The 26,909-nt window shown below is 37.6% G+C and overlaps 1 protein-coding gene across 10 annotated transcripts in view; it reads right to left on the bottom strand.

Annotated features, from left to right (window-relative positions):
• The window catches only part of GPHN (gephyrin), a 255,398-nt gene that overhangs the window by 19,660 nt on the left and 208,829 nt on the right, over positions 1-26,909 (bottom strand). For all 10 annotated transcript variants that reach the window (XR_011559725.1, XR_011559728.1, XR_011559726.1 and 7 more), the window contains 8 exons: positions 23,777-23,819; positions 17,520-17,657; positions 14,756-14,848; positions 12,752-12,807; positions 10,873-10,992; positions 8,067-8,125; positions 7,766-7,919; positions 5,158-5,279 (listed from right to left, as the gene is read on the bottom strand). Coding sequence is in view for 7 of the 10 variants with exons in the window: in XM_070759242.1 (XP_070615343.1) it covers positions 5,158-5,279; positions 7,766-7,919; positions 8,067-8,125; positions 10,873-10,992; positions 12,752-12,807; positions 14,756-14,848; positions 17,520-17,657; positions 23,777-23,819 (785 nt within the window). In the remaining 3 variants the exon portion in view is untranslated. The remainder of the gene's footprint in view (positions 1-5,157; positions 5,280-7,765; positions 7,920-8,066; positions 8,126-10,872; positions 10,993-12,751; positions 12,808-14,755; positions 14,849-17,519; positions 17,658-23,776; positions 23,820-26,909) is intronic.

Below are 26,909 nucleotides of genomic sequence, written 5' to 3' on the forward strand. Positions count from 1 at the left end.
AACTTGCTTATTGAATTTGGCAATCAACCATATTAACCTGATTATATTACCAGTTTAAAAGCTATTATGAAAAAATATGGCATGAGGGAATGGGGCATTGGGAGCTGAATCACAGTACAATTCCAATTTATTTCTCTTTATAGATCATTAACAAATTTTGCAGATCACTCCTATAATATTAATCTTTTTTCTTCAGTTAATTTGCTTTTATCATGTTTGATATTAACATTTCAAAAACACAATTTTCGCTAAATGAAGAATCAAAAAGGAGCTTTGGAAACTTTGTCTCTAACTGTAACAACACTGCTATAAAGCAAGGGTGCCCAACCCTTTCTGGCTCCGTGGACCAGCAGCAACTGCAGCAGGGGATGTTTTCATGTGCACGGCTGTGGCTTATTCAAATGGAGCTTCGCTCACACGCTTGCCTGTCACTTGCATGGCCTGATTCCTAACAGGCTACTGCCAGGTACCAAGCCACGGACTGGGAGTTTGGGACCCCTGCTATAATGAATTTACAGTCATTTATTTTATTTATTTATTTATTAGATTTGTATGCCGCTCCTCTCCATAGACTCGGGGCAGCTAACAACAATAATGAAACAACATATAACAAATCTAATATTTAAAATAATTAAAAGACCCTTATTTAAAAAACCGAACATACACACAAACATACCATGCATAAATTGTATAGGTCTAGGGGGAAGGGAATATCTCAATTCCCCCATGCCTGACGACAGAGGTGGGTTTTAAGAAGCTTACGAAAGGCGAGGAGGTTGGGGGCAATTCTGATCTCTTGGGGGAGTTGGTTCCAGAGGGTTGGGGCTGCCACAGAGAAGGCTCTTCCCCTGGGTCCCGCCAAATGACATTGTTTAGTCGACGGGACCCGAAGAAGGCCAACTCTGTGGGACCTAACTGGTCGCTGGAATTAGTGCGGCAGAAGGCGGTCCCGGAGATATTCTGGTCCGATGCCATGAAGGGCTTTATAGGTCATAACCAACACTTTGAATTGTGACCGGAAACTGATCAGCAACCAATGCAGACTGTGGAGTGTTGGTGTAACATGGGCATACTTAGGGAAGCCCATGATTGCTCTCGCAACTGCATTCTGCACAATCTCAAGTTTCCGAACACTTTTCAGAGGTAGCCCCATGTAGAGAGTGTTACAGTAGTCGAGCAGTGACTCCCGGTCCAAATAGGGCCGCAACTGGTGCACCAGGTGAACCTAGGCAAATGCCCCCCTCTCCACAGCTGAAAGATGTTTCTCTAATGTGAGCTGTGGATTGAGGAGGACACCCAAGTTGCGGACCCTCTCTGAGGGGGTCAGTGATCCCCCCTCAGGGTAATGGACGGACAGATGGAATTGTCCTTGGGAGGCAAAACCCACAGCCACTCCATATTATCAGGATTGAGTTTGAGTCTGTTGACACCCATCCAGACCCCAACAGCCTCCAGGCACCGGCACATCACTTCCACTGCTTCGCTGACTGGACATGGGGTGGAGATGTAAAGGTGGGTATATCTGCGTACTGATGATACCTCACCCCATGGTACTGTATCATGATGTCATACAAAACATACCCAGAAAAGAAGGAAAATAAATCTGTAATCTTTCCGAAAGTGAACAAAACAAAACAAAAACAACCCTGAGATGTGGGTTCAAGAAAGTTATCTAGGCACAAAAGCATTCTTCCTGCTTATACATTTCTGCTGAACGTTATGGAATGTTATGCAGCTGGTGAAGTCAGGTGCTCCGTCCCGGTAGGAAATTCCAGGATGTGTATGTAGTTACGCGCCCCCATCCGAGATTTGGCTTCTGTGCATGCACAGTAAGCGAAATTTCACGTGAGGATGCTCATGTGAGCAAGTTTTTAGTGATTTTTGTCAATTTTTTGATTCCGTGCATGCGCAGAAGCAAAAATATCGCTGAAATCTTGCTCTCACACGCTTCCTCACATGAGATTTTGCTTGCTGCACATGCGCAGAAGCCAAATCTTACGCCGACAGGCACGTGCACGCCCGATGGGTGTGCGTCCGCAACGGCCTTGGAGGGTGCACCGGTAAGAGGTAAGATGAGCAGCCTCTCACTGTGTGATATTGTAGTTTTGCAGTCAGGCACTTATTGTACAGCTGTCATAAGTAAACTCTGAGCTATGCGGTGTGGAGGCAAGAAACCCGATCCTGTTCTTTACAGAGATTTAAAGAACTAGAAAGATCACTTAGGTGATCAAATTGCATATAAAACCTGCTAGGGAATCTTAAGTTCTAGCACCAAGAGAGAGAGTGAATCAAGATTATAAGTAAGTAGCTTGTCCATAAGCCCACAAAAACTCCAGTGCTGCAAACTGTAAAGCAGATTTATGGGACTTGAACTGTACTTCAGTTTAGCCATTGAGAAAGAGAGACAGAGGTGAACTGCAATAAACTATAGACTTGATTTACTGTTTTAAAAACAATCTGGCTTCTGCAAATAACATATTACCCCTTCTTTTTTATAATCAAGATGAGAAATGAATAATGCAATATTCTCTCAGATAAAATGCTGATAGTGTTTTAAACAAGTTTGATGGATGCAGTGAAAAAGAGAAATAGTGGAGGGGCTGTACCCAGTTTCCATCCCAACTTGTTCACCCAAGCTGTGCAGATTTGATTCCCAGATTTATGCTGAAGAGTGTCAATTAATAGTAAATAAGGAGCTCTCTTGTTTTAGTTTACATTTTTTATCCTCCCAACTATAAATAAACCCTACTAAATTCAATGGCTTCCATGCTTTAATATGTATGGACTGTAGTTTTAGACATATAAAATAGAATGATGGCATATGGCTATAATTCCTAGCATGTATTTTTATATCTTGTATCAGGAGACAACCCCACAGCACTGTGCAACTCTTAATTTGATTTTAATATTAATGTTTTTGTTTGCTTGCCTAGAAAATATAACCTGATTGCAAACATACATATGAGTCTAAATCAACTAGACAGTAGACAAATATTTAGCAGAACTATTTAGTCCAGGAGTGTCAAACTGGATTTCTTCAAGGGCCGAATCAGTATTGTAGTTGTCCTTCACGGGGTGGCTTGGGGGTGGGAAGGATGGACAGCAGTTGGGACAACACCTCCTGCAGCCCACTGCCAGCCAAAATAGAGTGTGGGGGACTGCCTGCTTTTACGGCCTGGACTGTCTCCCGCAGCACTCTGCTGGCCAAAATGGGGCTTGGGGGGGGGGTGCGCGCAGATCCCTCGACCCCGTTTTTGGTTTGGATGGCCTCCTACAGCACTCTCCCAGTTAAAATGGGGCAAGAGGACCCCATTTGGGATGGCAAAGGCACTGCAGACTGGTCCTTTGCTATTTCCAGACCAGCCATGCAGGTCAGATCTAAGCACCCATGGGCTTTGAGTTTGGCATCCCGGATTTAACTGATTAAAAATCATATGAATTACAGTTGATTTACAACCATTCATTTAGTGACTGTTTGAAATTATATAAGATACTGAAAACTTATGATGATTTTCACACTTACGACCAGCATCCATATGGTAACATGCTCAAAATTCAGACACTTGGCAACTGGCAAGAATTTATGACATATGTAATGTCCCAAGGTTATGTTTTTACCATTTACAACCTTCTCATAAGCAAAGTCAATGAGGAAGGAAGATTCACTTAACAACTGTGTTACTAACTGATGAACTACAGTGATTTACTTATTGAATGGCAAAAAAGTCATAAAATGGAGCAAATTCACTTAACAACTGTCTTGCTTAGCAACATAGATTTGGGGTTCAATTGGACCTGTGTATCTTGATGTCTTTCCATAAATGAGAACTTTCTTTTCAAATTGTAGGTAGGAGATAACCAGGCTAAAGGAAGAGGTCAAACAATTTTGAAATTTTAACATTAAAAGTTTTTAAACACTCAGTTTGATTGTCTTAATAATAATAATAATAATAATAATAATAATAATAATAATAATTTATTAGATTTGTATGCTGCCCCTCTCCGTAGACTCGGGGCGGCTCACAACAGTAATAGCACAATATATAATAAATCTAATAATTAAAATAAGTTCACAGAATCAATGTAAAAATAATTGTCTTTAAAGTAAATAAAACTCCTACTGACTCATCATTTATACGTTAATATAAGAAAAAGTAGACCTCCACAAAAGTTCATTGCAGTTCAAGAGAATGTCCTGAGTTCTAAACAAAAGTAATGCCTATAATAAGAAAATTCCTGATTCTAAAAATTGGGAAATTTAAGGGAACACATTTTCATATGCAATCAAAGAAGAAACAACAAAAATACAAAAAATATTACAATGAATGATATATGACATTCATCAGATTGAACTCTATAACCAGATAAATAAATTAATCTAGTCTACCTAAAAGCATTATTTAAAAAACAGCATGTTTTGACTGGGTATAATGTCACAGAAACCTTTTTACCAAGCAGGTAGTCCTTTACAACTACCACAATTAGGACTGCTAAGCAATGCTTTGTTAAGTGAGTCTCACCCAATTTCACAACCTCTTTTGTCATTGTTTATAAGCTTCCCCCATTGATTTTGTTTATTGGAAGCCCCCTGGAAAGGTTGCAAATGGTGTTTGTGTGATCTCCTGACATTGCAACCATTGTAAATACATGCTGGTTGCCCAAATTTTGTTCATATGATTGCGGAACACTGCATCAGTTATAAGTGCAAGGACCAATCATAAAGCACTTTTTTCAGTGCTGTTGAATCTTCAAAAAGCGGTTACATGAATGCTAATGCGCTGATGATTGCCCTGTACTGATATTTAGCCAATCCAATCATGAGGTGGCCACTCTTGGATTCATTGCTTTATTTCTGCTTCAGTGTTTTGGCAGAGATGGCCAAAATGATTTCTGCAAAGCAATCTATTAATGCAATAATAGAATTTTAAGCAAATCTCAAGTTCTGGTCATCAAGAGTAACATGAGAAGCTAGTTGTGGAAAATTAAAGGATAAGAAATTAGATTTTTCCCATTAGAAGGATGAAACGAGTGATAACAGTGGTAACTCCCAGCAATACACAGGTATGTCTTTTAAAGCAAATTAACAAAAAGAGGTATATAATGCTATTTAAAAACAATAATATTGTAGTAAGAAAAGCAAAGTTATTTTGCACATACTTATCTCCTACAATCCCCAGGTTGATTGTCGGATATCCATGCTCTTGAATTGTTGCTAAAAGAGTTGAACGATTACTATCTCTAATTTTTCCTGGTAACAAGTCATCTTCCGGATTCAATAGCTATAAAAATAGTAATAGTATTATATGGAAAATGGGTCAGAATAACTAAATATATTATAGTCAGATAAATTGAATCGTGAAACCACATTTGTTATATGTAATGATCTTAAGACTGTGAACTAGTATTCACTTATAATATCTGTGTGCATCACTACTGGGAAAAAAAAATTCTTGAAGATTTGTAAAAGTCTAAATAGAAGCACTTTCCCAGTTATTAAAAGAAGTTGCTAAGATCTTAGCGTGGGGAATTTTATTAGCAGCATTTTACATGGTTGGGATGGATATAGCTTTGCATGATGCTTTCCCAAATTAAAAATGTCCCTCTGCTCCTTCTCTTTCCACATCCTCATCATCCATTCTTCCTTTCATTTCCTATTGGGATATTATCTTTGAAAGCATGCACATAGCTTCAGTGATGATGTTATCTAATTCGAGTAATGAAACATCTGCAAGCAAACAACCAAGCTCAGAGAGCACCAAGGACCACTGATTTCAACCCTAAGCTACAAATATTCTCCTTTATACTGTACATGCTGTAGCTTCAAATCTGCACATACTAGATTGCACCCAGCTATGTTTATCATTCACATGATTTTGCTGATGGAAAGTCATTTTGTATCTTTCTACACAATGTAGGTGTGCGTAGCAGCCTGGTGTAGGCTGAAGAATCTTTTGGAGCAGATTTGTAAGGGGCATGATGGAGAGAAAATTCTACCACAGGGGCATAAAATCCATTTATACAATATTAAATAAAAGTCATTCTGATTTTGTACTGTTTAACTGTTCAATGAATTGAATTCCATCTCTGGCCATTATCACTGCCATTTCTTTTTCTCACTTCATAATTCACAGACATTTTGGGGTTTTTTACTTTTGCGATTCATACAGTGATACATAAATTTTTTTAATCGCTTTTGAATTTTCAATATTTCAGCATAAATATTATTTAAACTTGAACTAGTCTTCCATAGAAGTTCTACAACTAGATAAAAAAAAACCAATTAAATAAATGTATAAAATATTGCACTTGTTCATTTATTTATGGATGAAAATGATCCAGAGCTAATATTTGTATGGGGCAAAAGTATGTGAACCTTTACTTTCTGTAACTGCTTCCCCATCCCTCTCTTTGGGCACCAGTAAGTGCAACAAAATGTTTCCTCCAACTATTGATCGGTCTTGCACATGGGCTTGGAGCAGTGGTGGGCTTGTGCCAGTATGGCTAATTGTACACAGCTCCGGGGGTCTGAGGCGTGAGAGTGGGATTGAGCACAATTTTACTTCCCACACCTGTGCAGCTGGCAAAATCTCGCACGGGGACGCATGTGCGCGTGCGTTTCGGTGAGGTTTTTTGCTTCCCTGCATGTGGGGAAGCAAAAAACCTCATCCGATATTTTGCTATCTGCAAAGGTGCGGGAAGCAAAATTACGCTCGGTCCCGCACTCGTGCACCACAGCCGCAGAGCTGTGCGCAATTAGCCATACTGGCAGGAGCCCACCACTGGCATGGAGGAATTTTAGCTCATTCCAACTTTCGCAATAATTCAACTTGGGAGAATTGGTGGCATTCCTCTCGTGATATGCTCATGTCAGATACTTCCACAACTTTTCCAGAGGATTAACGTCAAGACTTTAACTTGGCCATTCCCAAACATTAAGGTTGTTCTTCTTTAGCAATTACTTGGGAATTTTGGGTCTTTGTCCTGATGCAAGGTTCACCTTTTCTTTAGCTTCTGGGCATGGACAGATATCCTGATATTTTCCTGTAGAGTTGCTTGACATGATTTAGAATTCATAGTTCCATTACTGGAGGAAAGCTGTCCTGGTCCATAGGCGGAAGAGCAGGCCCAAATGGCAATACTGCTACCCTTATGTTTTACAAACTCTTTGGAACTATTTTTTTACACTTTTTACAGCCTGATCAGCATCAAGCCCTTTTATTATTGAAGTTTCTCAGAAATCTCATGTATTCAAGCACAACATACTTCCCCATACCTGTGTTGTAAAGATAAGACTTTGATAGTGAATATCCAGTATTCTGTTTTTTAAATAAGGCAGGATACCCACCTGAAACCTAGGAATCATTCAACTGATTGAAACAATTGACTTTTATTTCCTCTTCAAATTAACTGATAAACCTACCTTAAAATACACATACCTTTTGTATCTTTAGATCATTTTCCTCCATAAATAAAGTAAAAATAAAGTTTTGACTCATTTCTTGGGGTCTCTTTAACTCAAAAGGGTTCACAAATTCAAAAGGGTTCACAAACTTTAAACCCCACGTTCTTTATAAAACCAGATATTTCAAAGCAGTATGCTTTATTAAATCTTTAAAATGTCTATTTTATCTATAAAGAGGCTGCAAAAACTGTAACCAAAGAGATTATAAAACTATAATCAAGACAGAACTATATAGTACTATTCTTTATGAAGAATTCTACCATGCTTTTAAAAATAATTTATAAATGTTAGACATTTTCTTACTTCATTCCCTGTAGACATTACAGCAACTACTGGAAACTTGTTAACTTCAACTTCGGTTACTCCAACAGTTGCTAGTAGACCTATCTCTGATGGGCCCATATGTGTTCCCTTGGCCAGTACACATTCACCTCTTTTAATGTCGTGTCCTATAGGTCTGAATATGCCCCCCAAAACAACAAGAGAGAAATTGTTACTAACAAAAACACCTCCTTTATAACATCTCAAAAGCTATTAATATTATTGAGTAGTTATTGAGTAGTTATTTTTCACTTTAAAATGTAAAGATGAATCATTAACTAACCTGATATCTTGACCTGGTCGAGCCTGCACCAGAATGCGTACCTCAAGTTCTTCAGTGCCCTGTATTTATGGAAATAAGACAGATTTCAGCTTACATCACAATATGGTATGAACAGAGCAGACCTGTTCATGTGGGCTAGAAGTATAAATTGTTAAAGGCAATGACTAGCTTTCCAAAGAACAGTAAACCATGATATGCTTAAGTTCTTTTGGGCTTAAGGTGTTATATTATGGCATATTTATTAAATACTGATTAAAATTAATGTTAATACATTTCTCTATTTATAAATCTCATAGTAAAGATAGTTTACAGGAGTTAAAAGTACAACAGCACTTCTCATACTTTTTAAAATGGACTTTATACTTTACCCTGTACTTTTTGTGCATACCTATCAAGCATAAGAAAAAGACAGCAAATTTCATTTCTAGTATTTCTCTGAATGCATCCATCGGTCTTTGCATTCTTACTTCAAACCAATCAAGGCACCACCAAAATAGATTCTATATACACAAGAACAGTTTTTTTTGCCGAACGCCATCACTCTACTAAACAAATAATTCCCTCAACACTGTCAGACTTTTTACTAAATCTGCACTACTATTACTATTAGTTTTTTCTCATCATTCCTATCATCCTTTTCCTACCTCTTAGGACTGTATGACTGTAACTTGTTGCTTTTATCCTAAGATTTTTATTAATATTGATTGTTATTGTTATTGTTATTGCTTATTTGACCCCTATGACAATCATTAAGTGTTGTACCACATAATTCTTGACAAATGTATCTTTTTCTTTTATGTACGTTGAGAGCATATGCACCAAGACAAATTCCTTGTGTGCCCAATCACTACTTGGCCAATAAAATTCTATTCTATTCTATTCTATTCAATGGAGTCTTCTAGGTGGATGTACATTTTTTGTGGGAACAAAATATTTCAAATGTGATCCAGTGTTCTAAATTTGAAATAAAGCATGTGTAATTTTAGAATTTTATTTCATGCTCTTTTGTTCAATGCTCAGAACAAAATGTAACCAGCATGAACAGCATTATTTGGGCATTGTGATTGGACATTTCTAATGCTTGAACTTTTCTTTATTTTCTCGTTTTCTCTGTTATATTGTTCCATTTATTTTGTAAGTGCTTTATACTGATTGGGATAAGGTAGAAACAACAGGCACACAGCTCACAGATGAAAAGCCATTGTTGACTCAGTTTACTTGCCTCATTCTGCCAGTTTAAAAACTTACTTCCTATAAGGAAGTCAGAATTTATGTAGGGGATTACATATTTGATTAGTGTTCTGCTGCCATTTGTAGAAAAGTTACCCATAACAGAAAGTAAGTAAATAAAACTAACCCAAGGTAGCTAAATGTAAAGGTGTCTGGCTATATTTAGTACAGTTTCACATACCTAATGCTAATGCTGCTGAGGTTTTAGTTTATAAATATATAAAGACAAAGTACTATGTTGATGATCTGGCTTGAGTTTTGATGGGTATGCACTTTATGTTCTGTTGCTATTAGAATTCAGGGTGCATCTAAACGCACATTTTGATTATTTATAGAACTTGAGCAGTACAGGGCATTGTTTTATTATTGGAATATAATTATTTTATGCGAAGGTAAAAGAGCAACTTATTTTTTTTTGTAGCCATAAAACACAAGCAGCCGAATAAGACTAGCAAAGAGCAATAAAGTAATTGCTTTTTGCTGGGCCTGTATCTATGAAGTAGGATGACTATAAGAACACAATTACAGTACTTGGATATGTCTGCTAAATATGTAGGGTGAACTCCATAGTAAGTTGTAATTACCACTGAATTCACAAAAATTCCCAAGGAGATGATTTTTAATTTATTAGGAAATCTTTAAAAAATCCTTTCTTTTAATGCTTTTCAAACAATTTTAAACATTGTCACCTTTTTCAAATATTCTGTAGATTTAAAGGCAGTCAGCATGAGCTGCCACCCCATCATTTCTTGTATGTTGGGGGGGGGGAGATAAGGGAAGAGAGGAATCTCTTGTTTAGCTTTTGTCTAAGACCAATTCCAATGTAGGGAAGTAGCAGTTGTTTCTGAATTCCTATTGCTTTCTACTGGTGGAATTTAAGCCATTTTAAGATTCGTTCCATTAAAATACAGCCAATTGAAAATGTTCAAAGGGAACTGGGAATTTCCCCCCTTTATCTCAAAAATTAACTTTGTGCATATTTATTTTTTTACGATTATTTAAATGCGGTCTCATATATGGTCTACAGCAGGGGTGTCAAAGTAGATTCCTTTGAGGGCCAGATCAGCATTATAGATCTCCTCCATGGGCTAGCCAGGGGACAGATGGAATGGATGCCTCCTGCAGCACACTGCTGGCCAAAACAGGATGTAGGGGTGCATGCGCAGCCCCCGTGCCCTGTTTTCAGCCTGGATGGCCTCCTGCAGCACTCTGCCGGCCAAAATGTGGCAAGGGGAGATGCCCCCACTGTGGCCCATTTTGGCCGGCAGTGTTGAAGGAACCCATCCAGAATGAAAACATTTTGGCTACCAGAGGTATCACAGGTTGGTCCTTTGCTATTTCTAGGCTGGGCCGCCAGGCCACATTTAAATATCCCATAAGCCACATCTAAGCTGGTGACCTTGAGTTTGATACCCTGGTCTACAGTCTCTAGACTGTATAACTGCTGACAGTATTACTTGTTTCAAATGTGTGAATGCATGTTTGCATCTATGTCATGGGTTACAGACTGATGGATGATTCCTTGGAGCTGCCCTGCTACTGATATAGCAAGAAAGAATGTTTTGGTAGCACTCACATCGTCAGATTCCCTGATAAGTTCTGTGTCTTCCACTTGCACCACAGCATCAGCACCACAGGGTATTGGAGCACCAGTTGTAACTCTCATTACTTGACCAGGCATTACAGTTTGAGTTGGCTAAATAAATACCAAAAAATGCCAATTTACTTTTAAAATTTTAGAATCGTAAAATATATGAAACATTTTAACATTTTGGATTACAGATATTTTCTTCATTAGTTTAATTGGACAACAACAAAACTATAAAAAATTGCATTACACTTTGCAGTTTAATTTAGGATGTTAATGAATAAATATATTACCCCGAGTTATGAGACAATAAGGTTGTATCAAGGGAGTTTGTTTGAAGAAGGAACCGAGAGAAGTTTCTTTTGAGTCCACATATTTAAAGTGTTGTTAATTTAGTCTTCTCTTCTATTTCACCTTTTTTTAAAAAATTGGCTGCAGTAGAAGCTTTCAAATACAGTGCATAGAAAATAAACTTCAATTCCCTTTTATCCCCTGAAAAATTATCTCTGAATGATCAAGAACTGCTTAACTGTTATCTCACAACAGTTCCAGTTCCTTGATCTCAGACCCAATTCCCTATGAATGGATCTTCAGTGGCCATGTTTTCTTGTTGCTGCTACTAATGGCCAGGTCAGCATGTAATAGCCCTCTCCCCATCTATAATTTGATTGTGGATGAGATGTCAATCTGTCATTATTAGCAAGATCTGGATGTGATCCTTCCTTTCTGAAATTTGCCAAGCTGTATTTTGAGTGTCACATCAATCAGAACTCTTGAGTGGGGGTGGGGAATGGCTGTTTTCAACAGGAAATCTTTATGGCTTTCAGCAGTCCTGCCAAATAGGTACCTATTGGTGAGAGCCTGTTCATTAAGTTGACCTTTAAGGCTCAGTTGGGAACTGTTGCGGTTGCACCAACCTTCTTGCTGCATAGCAACCTCCCTGTCTGAGTTCCATTTCTGGGTTGGCAGTGGAGTTTTGGAGAAACTTAATTGCTCTAGGTCCTCAATCTACCTTCCCTATGAATGGGCTTTGAGGTGCTTGGGAGCTTATGGGTTCCATGGCAGCCATGAGTCTATCCCAGATCATCCAGAGTCTGACTCGAAACCATGATCACACTTTGGATTTGGTCTTCCTATCGGAGCAGTGAAAATGTGATCTGACACTGGGGATCCTCTTAGTATCTCTTTTGCTTTGATTTCTATGGGATTCTCTAATTCTACTATCCACTGGAAGGGAGGAGGACCCATTAGATTGATTTGCTTGGCAACATTTTAGACTTGTTGGACTTGAAGAAATGGAATGTTAAAAAAGCTAGATATTTACATGACAAGAGAATGTTCATGCTATAGATCTCTCAAGAACTTCTCAATATTCTTCTTTTCTTACATTTTTAGTGAAGCCACAAATTTGAAAGAGTAGATGTTGATTTTATTAATTTTTAATCTAGAGCCTCCTTATTTTGTTGTGTGATTTTATAATTGCTTTGTATTATTTAATTGCTTTATTTCTTTACATTTTGAAATTTGTGTCAATGTAATAAACATGCTCATTGCCTTTTTATTTAATGTACATAGGAACTTATCTATAGGCAAATGATAGATAACTTTTCTATTACTACTATTGCTAATATTTATATGCATGGAGGAAACCGAGTCTGCGGAGAGGGGTGGCATACAAATCTAATAAATAAATAAATAAATAAATAAATAAATAAATAAATAAATAAATAAATAAATAAATACACCATCACTACATTAAGATATGTAATTATAGAAATACAATAATTCATACAGCCTTTATATTATTATTATTCTACTTCATAATGAACAAAAAATAGAAAACGGAAGCAAAATATATTGTACCTACTTGCTCACCAGCTTGGGATTCCCCAATAATGAAACGATCCCCTGGTCCATCAGCAGCTGAAAGTTAATACAGGATCATGATAATTACAGTTATCAATAAAAAATGCATTACCAGGCTCTTTATTTTTGCTATGGCTATTTCTGACTTTATAATTCCTTTTCCCATATATATTTTTGCATAACAATTTTGATTTGATCAGTTTCCTAATATACAACGTAACTGTACAAGTTACTATGTAGCACCATTATACATTCTGCAATCTTAGTTTCACACCCTACTAACATTTTACAGAAATATTCCTTGGTTTTACTTTCTGGTAGCAAAATTACAATTTTTACTTATGACAAAAGGCAATCAATTATTTTATTGTGCCATTTATGTTAACAAATATTGTATATGTAAAAAATCGTGTTAGGATATTATCATTTATGCTATATTCTTATTGATATATCTAACCAATAAACCAGAAATGATTTGGAGTGAGGCTGCTGTGGAATGGAGTATATGCTGAAAATTACATTCTTGCTCATTCCCCCTAATACAGTATCCGAACCACATCTAATCTTTTAATGAGGATTTCTTATGTCTATGGAAAATGCTTTAGGAAAGCAAAAGGAGGTGGTGGGTATGCTCAGAATGCTTCACTGAGAACAAACCAGGGTGAAAGGTCTATTGGCCATAGTTTTCTGCTCTCCACAGGATATACTAGATTTTTTTTTTTATATTCAGCAACAGACTTTTCTCTGAATGAAATTATCCTGACATCATTTAAAAAAAAAATTACTAAAGGCCATATTACTACCATAAACTCATAGTTAAAATTTAATGGGATGGATATTTTCTTTTGTAGCCCTGATCTTTTAAAAAAATAATTTTACTATAAATAAAAAACATATACATAAGCAAGCTAACTGATTTGTAATATCACTTTCAATTTACATTGTTTAATGATAAATGAAGTTTACTTTTAAACATAGTATATACCTGTGATGGTGAACTTATGGCATGTGTGCCACCTGTGACACATGGAGCCATATCGGAGGGCACGTGAGGTATTGCCTTATCTCAGCTCCAGCACGCATGTGTGCCCTGGCCAGCTGATTTCAGCCTTGGGGAAGGCTGTTTTCACCCCCTGGAGGCTTCAGGAGGCTTCTCTGAAGCCTTTGGAATGTGAAAAATGCCCCAACTGGAAGTTCAGAAACAAACTGTAGATGGGCTACAAGAATGGTGGAAAGTCTTAAGCATAAAACATATCAGGAAAGACTTAATGAACTCAATCTGTATAGTCTGGAGGACAGAAGGGAAAGGAGGGACATGATCGAAACATTTAAATATGTTAAAGGGTTAAATAAGGTCCAGGAGGGAATTGTTTTTAATAGGAAAGTGAACACAAGAACAAGGGGGCACAATCTGAAGTTAGTTGGGGGAAAGATCAAAGGCAACATGAGAAAATATTATTTTACTGAAAGAGTAGTAGATCCTTGGAACAAACTTCCAGCAGACGTGGTTGGTAAATCCACAGTAACTGAATTTAAACATGCCTGGGATAAACATATATCCATTGTAAGATAAAATACAGGAAATAGTATAAGGGCAGACTAGATGGACCATGAGGTCTTTTTCTGCCGTCAGTCTTCTATGTTTCTAACTTCCAGTTGGGCCATTGGGCTGTTTTTTGCCATCCCCAGGCTTCAAGAGTCTGGAGGCTTCAGTGAGGCCTGTACACATATGTGGGGGGCAGCAGGGGGTTGTGCGCATGTATGGGGGGAGAGCCTGGATGTGGACATGCGTGCACACATACCCTTTTGGCATACAAGCCAAAAAGGTTTTGCCATGACTAGTATATACCATTTAAGTATAAATGAATTGCATTAAGATAAGGACTAAAATACTGTTAGGGACTATTGGGCCTGCTTTTTCAGGCAACATACAGAAATCAGCACTCTGCTGTGATGCTGAACTGAAGAAAAGCATTCTGTCATATTCAAAATCGTTAACATTCACCTCTGACAGCGTAGCCATCTTTTACTGAAGCTGGAAAAGGTGGAAGGTTATCTTTTGCATAAACATCTTGGGCAAGGACTCTGCCCATTCCATCTAATACATAAACACAGGGAGGAAAAAGACAGCAGACATGAAATTCTGATAGCAAAAACTTTATTTTAAAAACCCCCTCAAGTTTAATCAAAATTTATAAGGGATCGTTTAGAAAAAATTTCCAAAGTTTGCCAGCCAGATTAAGGGAGGTGAACGGAACTAAATGCACAGTGCTAAATATAGTAACTTTAATATAAAATTCTGACTTCTCTATTTAAGTGTGTCCATATTCCAAGTATTCTCAATAATCTGTGAAGAGGCATAGAGGCATAGAGACATATCATAATTTTTTAAAAAAAGAAAAACCCATGTAGAAAGAGCAATATTGACTATTGTAACTAGACTAAGAATAGAACACTAATAATGTAGATTTTTCAGTATGATTATGTATTTTCAAAATGTTTTGATCTCAAAAAATCCTGATCTTGAGTCAATTATTTTATAACCAAAACATGCATCCTGAGAACTATCATTCTGTCCAACTATGCAAGCCTACTTTCCTTCCCTTTTTGTGCAGCTACTGAGAACTCCACCCAACCTAAGTGAAGTTCAACTACTGGAGAAAGCTAGTAAATGTCACATTTCTGAAGGTAGAAAGACCCTCGGAACATCGTGAGGTCTGGGGCTTGTCTTGAGAAGTTTCTGAGGCTCTTTCTAGCCTTTGAAAACATTGTGAGAGTTGGTACATATCTTGCAATGTTCTAAAGTTCTTCCTCCCTTTGAAACTTTGTAAGCAACAGTGGTGGGTTGAGGAACAAGTACCAGTGATTGGGGCAGGAGATGAAGACCAGTTGTGAAGTGCTCCAGTAGTGAATTGGAGAGAAGACTCAGATCTTCTAGAATTGGTTGGGAGAGAGGAAAGCCCAAATGTTCCAGGATGGGGCATGGAGAAGGCCTAATCGCTCTGGGTGTGGTGCAGAGGGGAGGGGAAAAATCTGTGAACCAATGTGTCCCTCAGGATCTCCCCAACCCCTGGACAACCTGTGCGATCACTTAACAACCTGCACAGATGCTTAATGACCATAAGGGGGGTGGGGCTGGTGTTGACCAGGAATCTAACATTTCTACTGAAAGTCTTAGGGAAGCATGTGTGCCAAGCTCACCATTGCCTCTACAGGCCTTCAAGGTCATGGAAAGTTCTTCAGGGAACATCTAAAGTCCCTGAGATGACATCCAATGTCCTCGGAGGAACTCCAAGGGTGATGGATAGCTAATTCTGTGCTTCTTTATCTGTGCCAGCTTGTCTGAATGGAGTGTGCCAGTGCATCTGGGTGGAGAAGTGGACAATGTAGCAAACATATCAGTGTCAAAATGTGTTCAGGGTTCACTCTTGCTAAGGAAGGCTGGTCTTTATTTAACAGAATAAACGTGTAAAGCTTATCATGGTAAATATCTGGACTGTATTTCTTTATACCAAATCACACCTGAAACCGGCAAAACTGATTATTGAGTGAGGCACTCATATGGACATCTCACATTATAATTGTAATGATGTATGACCCAAATTGTGCTCTCAATAGTGTTTGTAAATTAAGGACTACTTGTGCAGCCTTTCAAAATTGTTTGCTTACACCGATTTAGGCTGCTTTCATGAGTTTAAGAAATGTGTGAGTAGGATACAGTACCTGATATATAGTTGTAATGTTATGTAAAGTTGTATGCAGTATCTGTACTAATAATCTGTATGTGTACAGTATTTTTTCATTTTTTTGGTAAATATTATTACATATACTGTTGGGAAGCAATTCCCTATAACATAATCATGGATGCCAAATAAATGTACAACTTACTCTCTTTTTTACTTGACATGCAGCAGGGAAAGAAACTGATGGTAAGTATGATTAATAACTGTGTTTGTTATTGTGATTCTTCTTCAATCTGGATTTGTTTTTCTATGAAAATACTTTTACTACACATTTCTGCTGATAAAAGCAAATGTTTTAGCTAAAATTTCAGCAAATAGTAATATATGTAGCTCAATTCTCATTATACAAATATAATAAATTACTGATGCTTCTGTTGTTCTTTAGGTTTACATTATTTGTTCCAGATTTTAGTTTTTAGTTCCCTAATTTTTTTTAACTTGAGTCATTTTCCTGCTAGGATGAAAATGTAAAGTATGCTACATTTTTGCTATGAATTTATTAGGTAAATTCCAGGCATTTACAAGCCATTATCTCTTGGATTCAGCTCTTTTATAAGTTGTAGAAAGATATCCAACCCAAGAGTACTGTTGCTATAAACAGTCTAATAAGTTATGCATAACTTAAAATATAAAAACTATGGATGTGCAAATCTTTTCAAACAGTTACTTTGCAATACATAAGATTATGCATAGAATACCTTTTTCCAAATCATTAAAGCAGCTACATCCTTTTCTAGATGCGTGCAGCTGCTTTGTAAGCTACTCTTGGCTCTTTCAACATAGAGGACTGTATCTGCAAATGAATATTGAGCAGACAAGTAGAAATAGTTGATATTACAGCTGTGCAGATCTAGCAAAAACATGACTGCTTTAATGTTTGAGAGAGAGGTACTTTGTAAGCATTTCTGTGCATTGTGAAGCACACCTTTCCAAGTATTTGCTCAGTCTTAATAAAGATATCATAAATGAAACTTAAAGAGTTCTCCCTTTATTCTTCTTCTGGATGCCAGAACTGATACTAAATACCTCGATAATTGATTATTTCTGTTCCAAGCACTGGAGTCATCTCCAGAACTGTAATGAAGGCTTTGTCCATAGATGTTAATGGAAATGGAGACATACGATGTCTTCTTGCTACTTTTGTAATGTCTACAGCACTGTGACCTGCAAAGGAGCATTAAAGTTATAATTACTTTTTAATAAATATGATTAATATCTTCCTGGGAAAATTGATAAACTATAGATATAGGTAGTCCTCGATTTACAACTGCTTGAAATTCTGATGGTCGCAGAAAAAGTGATTTTCAACTTGTACCTGTACTTATGACTGTCACAATCCCCCTATGACCATGATGGCGAACCTATGGCACAGGTGCCTCAGGTGGCACATCGAGTGATATCTGCTGGCACGCGAGCTGTTGCCCTAGCTGCCCTTCATGACACCGGACCAGAATATCTCCGGGACCGCCTTCTGCCGCACGAATCCCAGCGACCAGTTAGGTCTAACAGAGTTGGCCTTCTCCGGGTCCCGTCAACTAAACAATGGCGTTTGGCGGGACCCAGGGGAAGAGCCTTCTCTGTGGTAGCCCCGACCCCTTGGAACCAACTCCCCCCAGATATCAGAGTTGCCCCCACCCTCCTAGCCTTTTGTAAGCTCCTTAAAACCCACCTCTGTCATCAGGCATGGGGGACTTGATACTTTCCCTCCCCCTAGGCTTATAAAATTTATGCATGGTATGCTAGTATGTATGATTGGTTTTTAAACTGGGGTTTTAAATTAACTTAAACTTAAATATTAGATTTGTTTACATTGTACTATTATTGCTGTGAGCAGCCCCAAATCTGCGGAGAGGGGCGGCATACAAATCTGATTAATAAATAAAATAATAAATACATAAATAGCTCAGCTCCAACGTGCATGTATGTGCCAGCCAGCTGATTTTTGGCTCGCACAGAGGCTCTGGGAGGTTGTTTTTGGGGGAGGGTGTTTTTACCCTCCCCCTGACTCCAGGGAAGCCTTTGGAGTCTGGGGCAGGTGAAACACGAGCCTACTGGGTCCACCAGAAGTTGGGAAACAGGCTGTTTGTGGCCTCCAGAGGGCCTCCGGGAAATGGGAGAAGCTGTTTTTGCACTCGTACATGCACAGCAGCACATGTGCACCCACTTTCAGCACCTGAAGAAAAAAGATTCGCTATCACTGCCCTATGACCATTGATTGCAAGTTGGGCCTTCACAATCAGCTTGAATTTACACTACGTTCTGAGGTTACCTGATCATGATATGTGATCTTTTTTCTGATTTCTGGAAAGAGTGCCCTTGGGGGAAGTTTGGATTTGCATAACAGCCACTTGTTTTGCATAACAATCTCTATAAAAATTATTGTAAAATTGCAACTAATTTGATTAAGGATCACAACGTACAATGGAAAGCTTGGTCCCAACTATGATCATAACACTACTTGTACACCATTTTCCTCATCTAAACAATACTTTGTATCAAACCAATATTTTATAACCTTTGGAGAATGAAAATACTGTTCAGAGTAAGACATTAAAAACCTTCTATCTCAAGAACAAAATTTGTTCCAACCAATTTATTATTTACATTCACAAAATTCAATTACCCAGTAGACTTGGTTATTTTTGCCACTAGGTGATATGAGCGGTTGTTCCAAAAATCAAATCCCAAGGGGCGACCACAATATGCTTAATTGTTTTATATTCCCCCCCCCACAGAAAATATTACCTACTTAGGAAAATTCTTAGGCTATGCATCAAACAGTTGCAGAACTTATTAGAAACCATGGTTAGCACATCAAACAAAAACACATGTTAAAACAATATTTTTTTTACAAAATGTATTTTTATAAAGTGTCCATTCTTATTCTACTTATTCAGCTGAAAATACTTTCCAACTCTGTGAGAAAAAGCTCTGCTTCCTTGGAATTATATATTATTCAGTGAAGATTGCTCTAAGATAACTTCCCAAATCTTGCTTAAATGAAACATCTTCCATTTATTTAAACTGAATACAGCCTGTTTGGTTTGTTTTTTAGATGTTTAAGCTCAAACTTAAAAAAGCAAACATACCTAGTACTCCTTTCTCATTTTATTTTTCATACACCAGAACAACCCTGTGAAATGACTTGTGCCTGGCCAAAAGTCACCCATCCTAAAACAGGAATAAAACTCATAGTCTGCTGGTTTGTAGGTTTGGTGCCTTAATTGCTAGACCAAACTGCTAATGTGATTGCGAGTTTCAGACAGTAGCTTTATCTAAGGTATCTATTTTCTTTCACTTTAGGGTACTCTGGAAGGACCTTCTCCTGTGTTTATTTATCATATAAGTAAAAACAATTAAAATCTGACAAAGTGGCACTTAGGAGACATGCTTACTTTGTTGCTTACTCTGTTGCTGTGCCAGCCCTATGGAGTTCTTTCTCCTCCAATTCCAGGTACTCTCACCCTGCCTGCCTTTTGGAAAAGGCTCTAAAGACCTAGTTTTGTAGACTGTACTATATTATGATCTGCAGTTGGTTGGTGAGAAACTTGGGTTGCCATTGGCAATCTTTGTTAAAAATATAGTTTCATGTAATTCTTAGCTGTTGATAACTGACCATTAGTTATCTCTGATTGTTTCAGATGAGACTATATTTTAATAAAGAAATTTTGTCAGTGGGCTTTCTATATAGGCTGATTATTAGATACCTTATTTTTCGGACTATAAGATACACTGGTGTATAAGATGCACCAAGACTTTGAAGAGGTTAGTAAGAAAAAAAGGCTTTTGTCCTCCCCAGCCCCCAGGAGCACTCTGCAAAGCTCCCAAACCCTCTGCACACCCTGTTTTTCAGAAAAACAGACCCATTTTTCACCCATTTTGGTAAAAATCAGGGTGTGCAGAGGGTTTTGGGAGGCCTGCAGAGTGCTTCCGGAATCAGGCAAAAATGTCCCCATTTTTGCAACATTTTCCACAAAAACAGGGACATTTTTGCTTTCCTCCAGTCTTCAGAAGCACCCTGCAGGCCTCCCAAACCCTCTGCGCACACAATTTTTTGCAAAAACGGTGTTTCCACCAGTTTTTGCAAAAATATGGGGCTCACAGTGGGTTTGGGAGGCCTGCAGAGTGCTTCTGGAGACTGGGGAAAGGCAGAAACATCCCAATTTTTGCCAAAAAACAGCAGGGCTTCAGGAGGCCAAAAATGGCTGTATTTGGTGTATAGAATGCACCAACATTTCCACTTATACTCTGAAATAAGTGTGACTTATACTCTGAAAAATATGGTAATTCTTTTCTTTAGTAGGAACTATAAGCAGGAAGCTGTTATTTATTTTTGGTAAAACAATCTTATCACACAGCTTTTTTTTTTAAAGCAATCTGTAAAATTATTGAGTGTTTCTAAATATTCTTCTCAAAGGTATTTATAACACCCAGAGGCTTATGTTATGGGCCACCTGAATAAAGTTATTTAACCTTTAAGGGCATAATTTATCCTTTGCATTAACAAAATCAATAAATATATATTGTGTTCCCTCGCTTTTCGTGGGGGATGCGTTCCGAAACCGTCTGCGAAAGTCGAATTTCCGCGAAGTAGAGATGCGGAAGTAAATACACTATTTTTGGCTATGAACAGTATCACAAGCCTTCCCTTAACACCTTAAACCCCCAAATTGCAATTTTCCATTCCCTTAGCAACCACTTAGATTATTATTCACCATGTTTATTTATTAAAGTTTATTAAAAAAATATTTATTAAAGGCAGATGAATGTTTGGCGATGACATATGACATCATTGGGTGGGAAAAACCGTGGTATAGGGAAAAAACCTGCAAAGTATTTTTTAATCAATATTTTTGAAAAAAAGTGGTGTAGGCTTTTCGCGAAGTTCGAACCCGCGAAAATCGAGGGAACACTGTAAAACATTCATTATTAAAAACTATTAAAAGCACAAAAGCAGGGGAGGATGATGTAAGCTACAATAATCGGGACATCACAAAATCTTCCCAGTCTTCTGAGGCCTGAAGGCATAGCTAGATTTTAAGGCCCTGCAGAATGGTAAGGGGGGTGGAGTTACTTCTGGGGGGAGTTTCCTTAAGATAGATGCCACAGCAGAGAAATGAAGTTCCCTAACAAATGGGACCTACAGCATGCTTTTTCTGCCAGATCCGGTGAGATGGGCAAATGTAATCGGGATGAGGCAGGATACAGCAATATTACTTCGACTTATATACAACTTCATAACACCTTTACAGCCCTCTCTGAGCAGTTCATAGAGTCAGTATATTGCTCCCAACAAACTGGGTCCTCATTTGACCCATCTTGGTAGGATGGAAAGTGGAGTCAGCCTTGAGCCAGGTGAGATTTGATCTGCCAAATTGCAGCCAGCCAGTAATCAGCAGAAGTAGGCTATAGTACTATGTTCTAACCACTGCGCCACCGTGACTCTTATAAAACATTGTTATTTATAACTCATACACTAAGAATAACACTTTTTGATAAGAGTTCTTGAAAGTTTTTTTAAAAAACAGGAATATAATTTAGGACTTCACATTATTGATCTTCCCCTCCATGTTTAGCAACATAAAATTGTATTTATCAATTCTAGAAGATAATATTTTGAGTTCACATGGATATTAACAACATGTATGATGAGTATATATCACATTTTTATATAGTAATGTAGTCTTTTGATTTAAATTTTTGAAGAAATTGACAGAATTATTCAATTTACCCAGAATCTATTGGAATTGAGCAACTAATAGATTCATTAAAGAATAATTGATATTTATAATGGTGTATACTATTTATTGGACAGTATTGGACTTTAGTGTTTAGTGACTGGCAACAGACAAATCAGAAACTTGTTTGGACAAGAAACCAATCAGACTCAGTAGCTCAGACTAACCAACTTGAACCCAGAACAAATTAAAAAAACAATCAATCGGGAATCAGGGCTCCATAAATGTCCATAATTAATCTGAAACCAAGACCACTAAAATGATCAATCAAGATTAGGCACAAAAAAATAATCAGAGACCAGCACTCATTAACCTGCACTTATTGCAAATCAATGCAGCAAAAGACCAAAGAAAAGCCAGGAATGCTTGGCTATAAAGGCAGGGTATAAAATTAACTGCCTGCTCAGTTGATATGGCCTGTATAGCAAAACATGTTGCCTTTGAAGATACTGTTTCAGTCACAGTTGCTGATGAAAAACCAAGAAATCTATTTCTTAGACCATGATCACTAAACTTTGAAGTCCAACACTGCTCAATAATAATTAACTTTTATATAAACCCTGTTCTTAGTTTTTTGCAATACATTGGTACCTCTACTTACGAACTTAATTCGTTCCGTGAATCAATGTAAAAGCAAATAATGCGTGCGATTGGGGAAACCACAGGGAGAGTGGAGGCCCTGTTTCCTCCCAGGAGATTCCTAGAGAGGCCCCACGGAGGCTTCTCCCTGCCTTTTCCGATTACAGTTTCGGAGGCTCGGATTTGTAAGTAGAAAATGGTTCTTGAGAAGAGGCAAAAAAATCTTGAACACCCGGTTCTTATCTAGAAAAGTTCATAAGTAGAGGCGTTCTTACACAACTGTTTCATTGGTGCATTCATGTGTATTCATACACACACATATAACTTTGTCATAGTTTATCACTGCAGTCACAGTTTATCATTATTGACAACTGGTTTTAATGACTGCATTAAATGCAATAATAAAGTAACTTGATTCAGTAAACCTCAATTAAAATTAGTCACTGTTAATACATATAATTAATATGCAGTTGAAAATAAATATCAGTTTCTAGTTTGCTTGAGTGATCAGAAATGTGTGTGTCCAGGTTTTCTGCATAAAACATAAAACTGTATTTCTCCAATTTTTTCCAGCCTGAAAAAAAGATATTTCTCCAGTTCTTTTCAGCCTGTTAACTGTTAACTGACTTCCTTTCTCCTCTTCCAGAAATTTCTGCTACATATCCTGATAGGCAGTGATGTCTTTACAAAATATTTATTTTACATTTTAATATGTATTTATTCATGGCTTTACAAATGTCATAGAACATCTGTCCATGACCACTGGATACAGTATTTTGCATATTCTTTGGTTTGTCTTCTAAGAAATCAATCAAATATACCCATGTGTACTCTGCAGACAAAAAAGCCTAGAAAAGAAGTTTAGTTGGCATCACTTTTTATGATGTCATCAAAATCATTCCAGTAAAACTATGCCTTATCATGAAAGTATTATATTACAGAGGAATACGAAGATGCTAAACTTACTTGCTCGGAGGATGTTCTCCTTACTGCTGCACCTGGATTGGACCTGTAGAGAGAATGACAGAACTGATAAAGCAGAACAAACATTATAAAATGACTACAAAAATATAGTGGGCAAGCTCCTGGGACCTGGAGACAGAGGTTATATTCATTTTTAAAAATCTTCTTACGCAACTTATATGTAACAAATTGTTGCTTAACAGTTTGAATTAAATATAAACAAGAGAAACTAAACCAATACATAGAATACAAATTTTGTTAAAGTTGAACTGTAATAATATATATATATTCAACTTCAATTATGCTTTACCTTTATCACAAATACATTAATGAGAAAAATATAATGAATCTATATTTTATTTCAAATATGAAATACAGTACAGCAATAAAATACTGTTGGAGACACTTGAAGTTGATTGTAATAGATCATTTTAAAAAGGACAAGATAAATAAACCATATATTTTACATTTCTATGTAACTGTTTCAAAATTTGATCAATTATTTCCTAAGTGCAAATTTCTTCAAAACTTTGATGTTATTGTTTGTCTTAAAGATTAGCCCAGTGGTTCTCAACCTTTCTAATGCTGTGACCCCTTAATACAGTTCCTCATGTTGTGGTGACCCGTAATCATAAGTCTTAATCAATTTAAAGCTCTGTTGGTAGAATTGGCGCTAGACTTATGGTTGGGGTCACCACAACATGAGAAACTGTATTAAGGGGTCGCGGCATTAGAAAGGTTGAGAACCACTGGATTAGACTATACAGGTAGCTCTTGGTTAATGTCCACTTGTTCAGCGACTATTTGAAGTTATGACAATGCTGATCAAGTGGTACTTATGAGTAATTCTCAAAATTTTGGGCATCACAATACCCCAGCTGGCCCAGATTTTATTTTTTACTATCGTGGTTTCTCAAAATCATGATTATGATTTATGACCTTCCCACAAGCAAAGTCATTGAGGAAGCCAATAGGAAGTCAGAAGTCATGGTCACATGAGGTACTCACTTAACAACCCACAGTAATTCATTTAATTGGGGCCTGCCGGAACTACCGTTCCTAAACAACAACAACAACATAATAATAATAATAATAATAATAATAATAATAATAAATAACAGTAATTTATTAGATTTGTATGCCGCCCCTCTCCGAGGACTCGGAGCAGCTCACAACAACAATACACAGTATACAAATCAAATGTTTAAAAAACAATTTAAAAACCCTTATTATAAAAACAATCACACAACCCTAACAAACCATACACAAAACCATAGTAGCTAAGGGGTATATCAGTTTCTCCATGCTGGCGATATAGGTTTTCAGGAGCTTGCGAAAGGCAAGGAGGGTGGGGGCAATCCTAATCTCTGGGGGAAGTTGATTCCAGAGGGCCGGGGCTGCCACAGAGAAGGCTCTTCCCCTGGGTCCCGCCAGACAGCATTGTTTAGTCGATGGGACCTGGAGAAGGCCAACTCTGTGGGACCTAATCCATTGCTGAGATTCATGTGGCAGAAAGCGGTCCCGAAGATATCCTGGTCTGATGCCATGTAGGGCTTTATAGGTCATCACCAACATGGTCACATTACATCATGCTTTATGACTGCATCACTTAGCAATGGAAATTCTGTTCCTAATTATTGCCCTTAAGTGAGGACTATCTATCAGAGGGTCTGTTGTAGGGAAATCAATCAGAATGTTCTTACAGAGGACTTTTGAGAAACCACATCTTTTTTGTTTCTTACTTAATATACTGATTAGGTAGCACTCCTGGAAACAAAAGGTTTGAGTACTTCTCAGAGGCTTTAGCCTAATGAATAATAAAGGAATACTGGCATTTGATTTATTCTGTTTCAAAGATTCTGCATATTATATTATCTATACTATGTCTACAGTAAGCACGAATATTAACCTAAACGTATTCTAAACTGGGTATGTTTAGCTTAAAGAAAGCATGTTAGCAAATATAAAGTGCTATAATATGGAAAAGGGTTTGGATTTACTTGAGAATAAGGTAAGGATCAAGGTGTAGAAATTTTGCACAGAGGGATCCCAATTTGAAATCAAGAGCAATTTTCTGACTGTGAGAGCTCTTTTAATAGTGAAGAACCTGTTTCTTAAGTTGTGGCTACTCTACCACTGGACTTGATGAAACAAAGATTGGGCAGTAATTTGTCTAGGACAGTCAAACTCAAGGCTCAGGGGCTAGATCCGGCCCACGGGGTGCTTAGATCTGGCCCATGGGGCCACCCTGGAAACAGCAAAGGACTAGCCCCTGGTGCCTCTGTCAATGAAAACGGACCTCAGGAGCCCCTGGGAGATAGTTGTAGAAGGTCGTTGCAGCAGAAAATGAACCAAAACATTATGAATCCTATACAGTGATACCTCGTCTTATGAACCCCTCGTCATACGAACTTTTTGAGATACGAACCCGGGGTTTAAGATTTTTTTGCCTCTTCTTCCAAACTATTTTCACCTTACGAACCCGCCCCCGCTGCTGGGATGCCCTGTCTCCGGACTTCCGTTGTCAGCCAAAGTGCCCATTTTCACCCTGGTGGGATTCCCCTGCAGCATTGCAAAATCTGGAGGTGGAGTTTCCCATGGAGGGGAGCATCAGGGTAATCCCACCAGCACAAAAACGGGCGCTTCAACTGGCAAAAGGCGTGAATTTTGAGCTTGCACGCATTAATCACTTTTCCATTGATTCCTATGGGAAACATTGTTTCGTCTTATGAACTTTTCACCTTACGAACCTCATCCTGGAACCAATTAATTTCGTAAGACAAGGTATCACTGTATTACCAAAATGGTGCATGAACAACAATATGGCTGCCAATTATGGTTTTCTACATATCTAAGGAAAAGTGATTATACAGATAACTGATATTGTTTTTACATCTATATCACAATGGTTTCTATTTTGGGACATGGCTCAATATAATAGATCTTTATTTAAAACAAATAGGTACAGGATTCTGCTGGCTCAATTCATTTTTTCATGGAAGTCTCTTCACAGAAAACCACATGTGCATGTCTTTTTTATTATTTATTTATTTATTTGATTAGATTTGTATGCCGCCCCTCTCCGAAGACTATTATAATTTCAAATATATTTTTTCTTTCTTTTCTTCTGAGTTCC

Source organism: Erythrolamprus reginae, chromosome 1 (genome assembly GCF_031021105.1).
Source record: "Erythrolamprus reginae isolate rEryReg1 chromosome 1, rEryReg1.hap1, whole genome shotgun sequence".
Taxonomy (NCBI): domain Eukaryota; kingdom Metazoa; phylum Chordata; class Lepidosauria; order Squamata; family Dipsadidae; genus Erythrolamprus; species Erythrolamprus reginae.